The sequence below is a fragment of the Chiloscyllium plagiosum genome, unplaced genomic scaffold (genome assembly GCF_037043375.1).
Source record: "Chiloscyllium plagiosum isolate Xiang-an unplaced genomic scaffold, Cpla_swu_hap1 HiC_scaffold_9, whole genome shotgun sequence".
Classification (NCBI taxonomy): domain Eukaryota; kingdom Metazoa; phylum Chordata; class Chondrichthyes; order Orectolobiformes; family Hemiscylliidae; genus Chiloscyllium; species Chiloscyllium plagiosum.
In genome coordinates, this window is record NW_028270147.1 from 91,144,987 (window position 1) to 91,157,946 (window position 12,960).

General features: G+C 39.0%; 1 protein-coding gene across 1 annotated transcript in view; it reads left to right on the forward strand.

Moving 5' to 3' along the window:
* Positions 1-12,960, forward strand: part of atf6 (activating transcription factor 6) — a 338,902-nt gene that overhangs the window by 134,932 nt on the left and 191,010 nt on the right. Inside the window, exons 13-14 of the mRNA XM_043699998.2 lie at positions 778-845; positions 12,666-12,777. Of these exons, the coding sequence (XP_043555933.2) occupies positions 778-845; positions 12,666-12,777 (180 nt within the window). The remainder of the gene's footprint in view (positions 1-777; positions 846-12,665; positions 12,778-12,960) is intronic.

Sequence of the window (12,960 nt, forward strand, 5' to 3'; positions counted from 1 at the left end):
AACTTTGATGGATGTGGAAGGCTCCTTTGGGGCCTTGAATAGAGGTGAGGTGGGAGGTGTGGGCGCAGGTTTTGCAATTCCTGCAGTGGCAGGGGAAGGTGCCAGGAGGGGAGAGTGGGTTGTTGGGTCCATGGACCTGACCACCAAGCCATCCAAGACCCCCCTGAACTAGTTTGCAATCCTACTGTCCCCCTTGTAGACCCTCTTTGTTTTTGCAGTTTTTTTTGCCTGCATCTTAACCTCTCCTCACTTGTTTCTTAAAGCTGTGGTCCTGTCACTTGCACTGCATCATATGCTCCACACATGTGCCTGCCAATTTAGGTTTTCACCTGGGACTAGAATTCCCTCTCTGGCCTCCTGTGGCTTTATCAGTGAAAATATTGGTCTCACCCATCTATTCACTTGCTTGTATTAATTGTAACATAACCTGATTTATAAACACATTGAAGATAACTAACAAAGTTTTAGGGTTATTTGTTTGATTGATGAATAATACTTTTGTTTATGCAATAGATGTTTAAGTTAAAGTATTTTTGATTCATTTTCTCTTTAAGTCTGTCGCTGGCAGAAATGTTTACACTGAGACAGGATTTGGTGGTTGGATCGGTGATACCTGACTTTCAGAAAATCTATAGTCCACAGCTCTTATTGCAAGAAGTTCAAAATTCTGAGATACTTAACTTTTGATTAGTTTTCATTTTAGTCTCCCTTTACTCCTGTAATGTTATTTTCACTTTGTAAATAGTTTTTAATTTAGCTATTACTATTTATTTACAGAAATCTACTGATAAGAAGACTGATATAGCCCAGTATGTTACCGGGATGTACACAAACATTGATAAGAAGTAAGTTGTTTTATGACACAAATTCTCTGTTAAGTTGCTGCAGGGCAGTTTTCAGTTGGAGGTGGCTCAGTGCATGGGATAAAAATGTTTTCAATCACCTATGGTGAATGCAAAATTGGGGGGATTGTTGAGATCTGAAATAAAAATTATGTTCTAGAAAAGCTCAGCATTTCTGGCAGCATGTAGAGAGATGAAGGGGGCGAAGTCATATTTCTGAGACTTTCCAGCACTTAGTCTGTTTTTATTTTAGATCCCCCATTCTTTTCCACTTTGTTCCTTCAACCTTTAGGGACCAGCAAACAAATATTTGAAACAGAAAATCATGCTGGACCATTGGTTTTCATCCTGTGCTGTAAGGTTCTGTGTTTTTGAGAGTCTCACCAAAGATGATGATTTGAGTTTATATGCATTGCTACAATTTGTTATTGATTGCAGAAGGCAGCTTTTCATGTGTATTTGCACTTTTTCTAATGTTTTGTACAATTGTTTTGGCGCAGGACGAAAACTTTCATTGCTTGTACCAAATACTTAGTGTAACAAGGCAAAAATATTTAACAGATTTATGCACATACATGTTGGGAAATGCCTTCATACTTTCTTTTTATCTTTCTTAATTTGTTTTGTGGACAATCTGTTTACATGTCTACCTGAAGTTCTTGACAAGCATTATCTGCAGTTATGGAAATCAGTTGAGAGAAGAGCCAGTTTTCTAGCAGAAACTTACATGTGGTACTTTTTTTTTCCCAATTCAACTGGGTACAGCTGTGCCTTGGATGAGTAACCAAATGACGTAAACTTTTCCTCATTTATAGCTGTGATGTGAATTCTAAGGGGTTTGGTTACTTATTGGCTTAGCAGCCCAGAGTCTCATATTCAAATTCCAAAGTGGTATTTCTTGAAGAGTCAGCAGAGTTTGATGAACTGAGTAACTTTTTGTTCAATAGACTTGTATGTTGTAAATTTGAATAGCATGACATCGATGGAGAGTTAGTAATTGTCTTTTTTGGAGTGTGACATTCCTTAAGTATTACCTTGGATTGAGTTCAGCCTCTGGTTTGTCTTGAACCTTGATCATTAATATGAAAGCTCTCCTAGTTCTGCAATTGATTTTTAAAAAGAATCAGTTATGAGCCCTGCATTGTACTTAATTAGCTGTTTTTGTTGAGAGAGCAGTTTTGTTCTCAATTCCAGTGGGATGAAGCACTTGAGCAAAAGGCATTCTTTCATGGCCATAGTACTCACCAGTACTTGGATTCTGTTTCTGAAACTGTTGCCTCATTGAATCTCTCTTTCACTGAGGTCTGTAAATGAGTATTTACTCCTCAAATCTGTGTTTGCATGTCCTTATGGAATCCGTTCATTCTGGTTTAGTTCACATCACCTTGACAGTATTATTTTAAGTAGAAATTGGTAACGAACCATGGTGTTTTATCCCCTTTTATGCCTCCAAACATTTTGGGCTGACGTTATGGGGTCAGTTACACGACTCAAGCATGTACATCCTATTGTGGTACTGTATGGTATCACCTTCACATGCTTTCACTCTGCCTGTCCTGATACTGCATTACATCTCAATGGATGGCTTTTCCACTTACTACCTCTCTAAGTGGTTTCTCTAAATTACACGGTAAGCATTGGAGTAAACTTCCTTATATTCATGAACAGCCCATCCTGCTCCAACTCTCATTGCTCTGACATCTTAAACCATAGAGATCATTTGGCCCATTAACTACATAGAGTCATAAAGACATACAGCACAGAAGCAGACTGTTTAGTCCAATCAGCCCATGCTGACCCTAATCCCAAATGAAACTAGTCCCACACCCCTGCGCTCTGCCATATACCTCCAAACATTACTTATTCATGTACTTATCTAAATGTCTTTTAAGTGTTATAACTGTACCGCATCCATCACTTCCTCTGAACTACTTTGTGTTTTTTAAAAGAAAATGCCCCTCATGTCTTTTTAAAATTTTTCTCCTCTCATCTTAAAAATATGCCCCCAGTCTTAAAATTCCCACCCGAGGGGAAAGACATGTGCCATTGACCTTATCTAAACCCATCATGATTTTATAAACCCCTATAACATCATCCTTCTACCTCCTATGCTCCAGGGAAAATGTCACAGCCTATCCAGCCTCTCCTTATAACTCAGACCCTCCATTCCCAGCAATGTCTTTGTAAATCGTTTCAAAACCTCTCCCGCTTAATAATAATCCTGCTATAGCTGGCAGACCAGATCTGAGCACATGCCATACTTTGTGGAGAAATCCATTTAGTCTATTTTATTTTACCTACTGTACCTCAGAGCTCTGCGAGTTTATTACCAAGAAATGTCTACTGAAATTTCTTTTGAAATTATTGATTCACTTACTCCACCTTGGTAGGCAGTACGCTTCCCCATCTTTATTAGTCTATATTTCTATATTGTAGTCTGTATTTCTGATATTGTTATTTATGACCCAGAATTAAATGCAATTGAAGCAAATTTGAGTTTATTATTTTCAAACTCAGACAAAATTTTGCATTCTCGCACTAGTTTCATTTTATTCTTGCTAATGTAATAACTTGGAAAGCCCCACTGGAAAGGCACATCATTTGTTGAATGTGAAAATAGACCTACTACTCTCAGCATTCATAGGCTAGTCCCAGCCTGAGACAAGCAGTTCTGCTTTATAGATATTTTATAATGAACTTTTTCAGTTATGTTATTACATACCTCTGAGCAAGTGGGACTTGAACCCAGGCCTCCTGGCTCAGAGGCAGGGATACTGCACCACAAGAGCCCTGGAGAATTGCCAACGTGTCAGGCAGGTCACTATACTAATGGGAACTGGTGGGTCTACTTTATTTACTTTAATCAACCTGTTCAGAGATATTATTACATGTCTGTGTAGGTGGGGCTTGAACCCATGTCTCCTGGTTCAGAGGTTGGGACACTGCCACTGTACCACAAGAGCTCACTTGATTTCCAACAGAGATTAAGTGGTGTAACTTCATCAGAAAAGGATATAACAGTTTGCAGATATGGAAGCAATTATATTGAAAACCATTGTAAATCACTTTCTTCAAGTTAACGTTGTTTTGTTAAAGTCGAGATCTTGTTCTTTAGAAGCCATCTTTGAAGGAACATTACTTAGTTAAATCATCCAAACTTCCAATCCTGGCAGAGACTTTGGGCCTGTCACGTTTTCAGTGGATCCCTGACTTGGTGCAGAATGTCAAGCAAGATTTAATTTTGACAATTTTGATATGGTGTCTGGTGTTTTGAGTTAAAAGAAAGACTGAATATTTGACATTAAGTTCCATAAGTTTGTCAGCAAACCCAACACTATCATTGAAGCATATCTGGGAGCCTTGTCTTCTCATCATAACTTTCCAAGTAGACAAGTTTTTGTCAGTCATACAACTTAACAGATCATCAAGGCAAGCAATGAACATGATTCCAGGTAGAGAGAATTAATGTTCAAAACGAAGATTAAAGACACTGGCCTTGTTTTCTTTGATGGAAATGAGTTTTTGGAGGGATATAACTTAATTTTTCAAGATAACGAAGACATTTGCTGTTGCTGATCCAGAGATGCAGAATGTCGGTGGATACATGAGTGAAAATACTCAAATTTTTATTTACGGAGAAATGACTGGCTTGTCTGACTTGGCCAGATTTGGAGGATTTGGTTTCTGGATTCAAGTCTAAGAACTTGGACAGTGTCATGAAAAACATTTTGAAAATATTTTCAAGTTTGGGATGAACAAATTGCTGACAAAGCACGACTAAGTGCTCAGCACTTACTTTGATTTAACTTTGTAGATGAGATCAGAATCCGGGTAAGAATGCACCAGCTTAATATAGGACTGGTGTAATGAATAGACCAGACTTGTTAACTATGATATGTTCTCTTTTCCAAAGGATTTTAGGAATCCAGTGGCATCAGGACCAATTTCTAATATTCATGTTTAAAATGAATTGAATCTAATTTTTGATACTGTCACAGCTGGCTTTGAACAGATGTCCTCTGGACTGATAGTTCATTCCTTTGTTCAATTGGTCACTAACCGAACCATTACATGACATGCTACTTTTGAGTGCACCATCGTGGAAGAAGAGATGATATCAAGCAACATTAACAATTTAACTGAAAGGCAAATTGAGGTGATCATTCAACTTCCCATAAAGAAAACAAAATGAAAGGTATTCCCCAGAGGTGTAAACAGGAATAAATGGAAGATGAACTTAAATGCTAAATTTTAAGAAGCATCTGAATTGAAGGGGAAAACTGGAGCAATGGAATGATTTTGGGAGGAAATTTTATCATGTGGGAGCAGATGGCACAACCGTCTGCAGGGACGATTAAATAAGTTGGTGGGGGTGTACAAGAAGTCAGAATTCTGGGATAATTATGCTGGAAGAGATTACAGGAGATATCATAATAGGCATCAAACGCAACGGTGAGACTTAACAACAAGAAAATTGTACTAAGTGCTGGTGAGGGAAACTGTTCAGCTGGGATTCACCCAAGCTGAATTGGTATCTGTGTCATTGGAGTCATTGTAGTAAATTAAATATTTTGAAGATATATGCAGAAGCTCAAGAGTGGAAGTAATATCCGCAAAAGATAATTAATGGTAGCAACAGGAGAAGGATAAATTCTGACAAGAAAAATTTTGGAAGATAATTGTAACCCAATAAAATTAAAATAGGTTGATACTCAAAACATGTCAACAAAATGATAAAAGACACTCTCTTAAGTCTAAACCAAACAGCTGTGCCCTGAAATCTTTTATTAAGACAGTGTCAAGTGAAATATGATTTTTCAAAATCCCAAACTCTATTAATGCTGTAAGGAGAAAGATGAGGGAGGCCACTAGAAATAAATAGTGTTAAATAAACATTGGGAATTGAGAGAGATTTGGAAATAAAATATAGTTTTGAAGCCAAATTCTAGAATAAGAAGTTCATTTAGTCTGATAACGGGAAGAATATTTGAAGCAGAATTGAACTCTCTTACAGCTTTTAAGAACTGTACACTTCCCATAAGAAAAAGTATTGTCTCCACACCCACTATATTCAAAACCTTGTATAATTTTAGAGATCTCTATTAGGTCACCTCTCAGACTTCCTTTTTGAAAGGAGAAGAGATCCAAGAACCAGTCAGTCATTAAATATGAGTTAGGCAGATTCTTCCTTGTCTTCTTGAGATTCTTTTAAAAATTGTCCACACAACCCATCAGAACTGGGATTTTTATTCTCCTTCAATTTGATTAGTTTGTTCAGTGTATGACTTTCTTTTTAATCCCTTTACTCATTTCATCAGTCAGTATCATGTCCATTCATTCTGTCTCTCTGTTAAATAGCGAATGAAATATTTATTAATTGTTGGTGCCATTTCTTTGTTATGCCGATGGCATTTATCTTGTCTGTCCTCTAATAATCATTTTTTCGTGGTAGCTTTCCCCTTTCAATGATGTGCCTATAAAATATATTAAATGATTCCAGGAATTTCACTTTTCTAATTCTATTAGAAAATGCATTCCACCCATGTGCATAAAATGAAGCAAAATGCTGCAGTCCTGTCTTAATTTTAAATTTTTCTTTGAATCCTTATTTCTTTGATCTGTTCTCACAATTTAAAGTGATGCAATATTAAAGTTAGGATCATCCTGTTCGCAACTTTCACCTTGAAATCTGAGTCACTAATTTGGTAGGCTGAATACCTCCTCCTATGCTCAAAATTTTAGCATTCAATGATTTCGATAGTTGTATATGTGCAAATAGATTGAGGGCATTTTTTTTAATCACTCATGGGATGTTGCTGTTTGGTGAGCATTTATTGTCTAACCCTCGTTGCCCTTGAGAAGATGTGATGGTCTGCCTTCTTCAACTGCTGCAGTCCTTGTGTTATAGGTTAACCCACAATGTTTTTTGGGAGGGTATTCCAGGATTTTAACCCAGCAGCAGTCAAGGAACAGCAATATATTTCCAAGTCAGGATGGTGAGTAGCTTGGAGGGGAACTTGCAGGTGATGGTATTCCCATGCTGCTCTTATCCTTTGAGATGGAAGTGGTCATGAGTTTGGAAGGTGCTGTCTAAGGATCTTTGGTGAATTTTCTTCAGTGCATCTTGTCGCTAGTACACACTGATACTCCTGTTCAGTGGTAGTGTATGCTTGTGGAGGTGGTGCCAATCAAGAGGGCTGTTTTGTCCTGGTTGGTGTCAGGCTTCTTGAGTATTGTTGAAGTTGCACTCATCCAGGCAAGTAGGAAATATTCCATCATACGCCTGATTTGCATCTTGTAGCTGCTGAACAGGCTTTCGGGGATTCAGGAAGTGAGTTACTTGCTTTAGGATTTCTAACCTCTGACCTGCTCTTGTAGTCACTGTTTTTATGTGGTGAGTCCAGTTGAGTTTCTGATCAGTGGATGTGGGGTGGGATTCAGTAGTGGTACCACCATTGAATGGCAAGGGGCGGTGGTTAGATTGTCTGTCTTTTGCTGGCGATGGTCATTGCCTTGCATTTGTGTGGTGTAAATATTACTTGTCACTTGTCAGCCCAAGCCAGGATATTATCCAGATCCAGTTGCCTTTGAACTTGGACTGCTTCAGTGTCTGAGGAGTTGCGAAAGGTGCTCAATATTGTGCAATTATCAGCAAATAGACTTATAGAGGTGTACAGCACAGAAATAGATCCTTCAGTCCAACTTGTCAATGCCAACCAGATATCCCAGCCTAATCTAATCCCATTTGCCAGCACTTGGCCCATATCCCTCAAAACCTTTCCTATTCATATACCCGTCTAAATGCCTTTTAAATAATGCAATTGTACCATATCCCCATTTCTGACTTTATGATGGAGAGAAAGTCATTGAAGCAGCTGAAGATGGTTGGATCTAGGACACTATTCTGAGGAACTCCTGCAGAATTTTCCTGGAACTGAGATGACTGACCTTCAACAACCATATCTATGTTCCTATGTGACAGGTCTGACTCCAAGCAGCAGAGAGTTTGACCCTGATACCCATTGATTCCAGCGTTTCGAGACCTCCTTGCTTCCACACACAGTCAAATGCAGTCTTGATATCAAGAGCAGTCACTCTTATCCCACCTCTGGAATTCAAATTTCTTGTACATGTTTGAACCAAGACTGTAATACTTCCATGAGCTGAGTAATCCTGGCAGAACCCAAACTGGGTGTTGCTAAGCAGGTGCTGCTTGTTAGCACTGTTGATGACACCTTCTGTTATTTTACTGATGATCCAGGGTGCTCAGATAGAGTGGTAATTGGCCGGCTTGGATTTGCCTTGCATTTCGAGTGCAAGACATAATTGGGCAATGTTCGACATTGTCGGGTAGGTGCCAGTGTTGGAACTGTACTTGGAAGAGTTTAACAAGTTCTGGAACACAAGTCTTGTGGAGTATTGCTGAAATATTGTCAGGGACCACAGCCCTTGTAGAATCATGTGCCTCCAGCTGTTCATTGAGATCATCTGGAATGAATTGAATCAGCTGAAGACTGGTATTGATGATGCTGGAGACGTGTGGAGGAACCAGCTTGGACCATAGACTCAGCACATCTGGCTGAAGATTGCTGTGAATGCTTCAGTCTTATCCTTTCCACTGATGTGTTGGGCTCTTCCATCATTGAGAATGGGGATGTTTGTGGTGTCTCCTCCTCCAGTAGGCTTCTTCATTATACACTCCCATTCTCAACTGGGTGTGGCAGGACTTACATATGATTTGTTGGTTGGAGGAAAGCTTAGTTCTGTCTATCACTTGCTCCTTATTGCAGTTTGGCACGCAAGTAGTCCTGTTTGGTAGCTTCACCAAGTTGACACCTCATTTTAAGGAATGCTGGGTGCTGCTCCTGGTCTGCCCTTCTGCACTCTTCATTGAACTAGGGTTTGATTTGATTCCTGTTTTGATTGTAGTGATCAAGTGGGGGATAGGCTAATTTGCATTGGAGTACAATTTTACTGCTGTTGAAGCCCACAGAGCCTCATGATGCCCAGGTTTGTGTTGCTAAATCTGTTTTAGGTCTGACTCATTTATCATGCTGGTAGTACCACAAAGCATGACAGAGGGTCTTAATGTGAAAGCAGGACTTCATCTCCAAGGACTATATGGCGATCACTCTTGTAGTCTTGTGATGTCTGCATGCTGCACGTTCACGTGAAGAGGCCAAAACAATGTTTGGATTGCACTCAGTCTTAAGATATTTATGACTCCGTGTCATGCAGTGTCCTGAAAAATCATCTTTGACATCATAAAAATGCTTGTTAACGAGTAATCCCACGCTTTCTTAATTTTTTTCAAGATTATAAAAAAAGCTCAGTGCAGTATTCTCAATCCTGTTCATTTTATGGCATGGAATGACTAAACCTTGCAGAAGGTGTTTGAGTTCCCTTGTGAACTACTTCTGGTTGTTTTGTACTGGTTTTAGATTGTTTAACTTTTTATTAATATTTTGTTTCCATCAATCACTTGAAATTATAAATGCATTTAATAAACAGCTTCTCTGCACAACTTAATATTTAGTATCATGAATTTTTGGCTTTGCATTGACAGGACATATAGTAGGCATCCTTCAAGATTTGCAGGAAGCATTTTCCTCTGATTAGATATACTATTAAGAGCAAAGCACCGATGCTAACTCTGCAGTTAGCATCATGAAGAACATTTTGTTATTGTATAGATAACCTTCTTTTGTTCCTTTTATCACAATTAGATTTATTTCTTGTCTCTTTACCCCTGTAAAAATTCATAAATTTCAACTTATTATCTGTTATGATGGTACTGTACCTTTAAAAGAGTTAAAAGCAAGCAGAAATATCTGATATAGCACCAAGTGATCTGAACAAGATATACTGTAATCTTTTGGTACAGCAGCTAGTGTAGCTGGTTGCTTGGAGATGACAAAACAAATTTGAATTCGGCCAGTTTAAATTATACCCCAAAATACGAACCTCCTATCAAGTTTGAATTAGTATATTGACTATATTAAAAACCAGTGAAACAATCCGTTGCTTTGGGGTATAAGACCGGGAAAAATTGAACTGTTGGAGGAGAACTACCAAGCCACCAACACATGCAGATTGCCTGGAGAATAGCTCTCTTAAAGGCAGATTTATCGATCAGTGACCTATGAAACATAATCCCTAAGAAGAAAGAAAGAAGACGGAGGAAGATCCAAAGAGAGAATTTGACAGCTGGCTGGTTTTGAAATTTGAATTTTTGTTAATTCTTAATCAGGGGTTTTATTGGACTAGTATTGTAGAAGGGGAAGGTAAAAGATAGGTTAGAGAGAGGAGTTGTAAATAGTTATTAGTTAATTGTTCTCTGTTATACTTTAAAAAATAAAGTTGTTAATTTATACTTTAAATAGTTCTTGGCCTCTCAGATTTTCACAGATTATTGCACGGAATAAACCTTTTCTGTGTTGTTGGTTTAACTTAAGCAGGAGGGTTTACCCCGTGTAGTAACATCTGTAAGAACATTTGTGATGTACACAAAAAATAAATCCTAAATTAGATTGAGGAATTTTTAGAATAAAGTAAATCGAAGAAAGCTGTTTGCTTGCATTCCTCTGCTCAATCGAAGGCTCTTGCATCCATGTTTATAGGACCAAGCCCTCCACAGTCCTTGTGGAGACCAAGTCTTGTCAGCACACTGAAGACACCCTCCTACATATTCAGTGGTATATGACCACCCATGCTATGGGGATGTGTTCAGAATATGATCCACACGGTGGCTCAGTGGTTAGCACTGCTGCCTCACAGCGCCAGGGACCCAAGTTCAATTCCAGTCTTGGATGACACACTCTGTGGAATTTGCACATTCTCCCCATGTCTGTGTGGGTTTCATCTGGGTGCTCTCGTTTCGTCCCACAGCTGATTAGGTGAATTGGCCATGCTAAATGGTCCATAGTGTTCAGGATGTGTAGGTTGGGTGCATTACATTCGGGAAATGTAAAGTAATAGGGTAGGTGAATGGATCTGGGTGGGATACTCTTCGGAGGGTCAGTGTGGACTTGTTGGGCTGAAGGGCCTGTTTCTATGTTGTAAGGATTCTGTGATTTATGGTGAGATGTCATCACATAAAATTGGGCATTCTTGAGGTTTGTGGACTATTGGCAGAATTGTGTGGCACCAAAATCTGTAATCTTCTAGTGGACATAGCCCTCTGACAATGACACCTGGGGTTCATTCCTTATTCAATGAAGTGAACAGAAGCACACGACAGAAGTAGCTCCAGGCATACCTAAAATTATGAAGTTGCAAGACAAGACTACAGTTATGCTAAAAAGCAGAGACATAATGTTACAGGTAGAGCTAAATGATCCTCTACCCAAACCAACGAATTAAGATGCTGCAGTCCTGCTACATTCAGTGTTGAAAATGATGGACTGTTAAGATTTAACTTCATTGCAGCATTAGTCCAAACATAGACAAAAGAATTGAACTCCAGAGGTATTCCACTGTTAACTCTGGTGAGAGTGTGATTGTCCTTGACGTTGTGGCAGCGTTCTACCAATTGTGACATCAAGGACCCCAAGCAAAATTAAATAAGGATAGAACTTAAAACCCCTACCGTGCGGAAACAGGCCTTACGGCCCAACGAATACACACCGACCTTTCAAAGAGTACCTACCCAAACCCATTTCCGATTACTCTACATTTAGCCCTGACTAATGCACCTAACCTACACATCCCTGAACACTATGGGCAAATTAGTATGGCCAATTCACACTAACCTGCACATCTTGGGATTGTGGGAGGAAACCAACCCCACGTAGACAGTCCCACGAATCTGGAATCGAACCTGGGTCCCTGGTGCTGTGAGGTAGCAGTGCTAGCCACTGTATCGTCCCAATATGGATGGAAGCATTCTCTGGTTGGAGAAATTCCTTGCACACGGAAAATGGTTTTGGTTGTTGAAAGCTAATCCTCTGAAACCTGTGACATTGTTGCAGGAGTTCCTTGAGTTGATGTCCGAGCTGCTTTATCAAAAACCTCTGACCATCATAAGATTTGGGCAGATAAATAGCAAATTATCATATTCACAAGTGTGAAGCGATGACTGTTGTCCAGACGAGAGAATTTAATACAATCCTCTCTTGACATTAAAGACATGACTGTCGCTAACTCTCCTATTTTCAACATTCTAGGAATTAATATTGGGCAGAAACGTAACTGCATAACTCTATATAAGTATTGTGGCAGCAAGCAAGTCAGAAGATGGGAATTCTCAGCGATCAATCCATCATCTAACTTGCCAAAGTCTGTTCACCACGTAGAAGATGCAAGTCTAGAGATTGTTGGAATACTCTGTGTTTGGATGAATGTAACCATGAAGAATGTTGACAATCTGCAACCCAAAGTAGACAGTTTTATATACCATCCACTACTGGTACTCAGGGGCAGCAGTCTTTACCATATATAACATGTGTGGCAGTAGTTCACCAAAACTGCTTTTTGACAGCATCTTTCAAAATTACTGTCTTAATCATCTAGAAGGATAAAGTCAGCAGATGCTTGGGAGAACCACCGCCTGCAGGCTCCATTCAGGGTCCTGAGTTGGAAATATAACTCTGTCCATTGATTGCTAGGTCAAAATCTGGAACTGGGACTTCATATGCTTTTGGCATGCTAAGATACACTATGTGGGTTCCAGTGGTTTGAGAAGGCTTTTTCTAAGGCAATTGCAAGTGTTATGGTCACAGCTGTAGAATAAAGTTTATAACCAAGTTATTTTTGCTGATAAATTTAAATCCGAAATGCTGTTTTTTTTCCTTTGCTAATATTTTTACTCTTTGTTATCTATAGAGACTCAGGGAGTGAATTGCAAGTGTATTACGCTCCAGATGAACGTTATCCAAACTTTTTTGAAGCTATTCGTAGGAGAGGCGATACCTTTTATTTGATATCATTTAGAAGGGTAAGTGCTCAACAATTTTACTGCTATATAAATATGGTGGACATGCTTGGTTATCAGTGCTTTTGGTAATCTATTAAAACTTGTGAATTTTGACATTTAAATTTTCCAGTCATTTTTCCTTTCTGTTAAACTGGAAAAATCTCAGGAACAGAGGATTGTAAGATGTGGTAATAGATGGTAAAA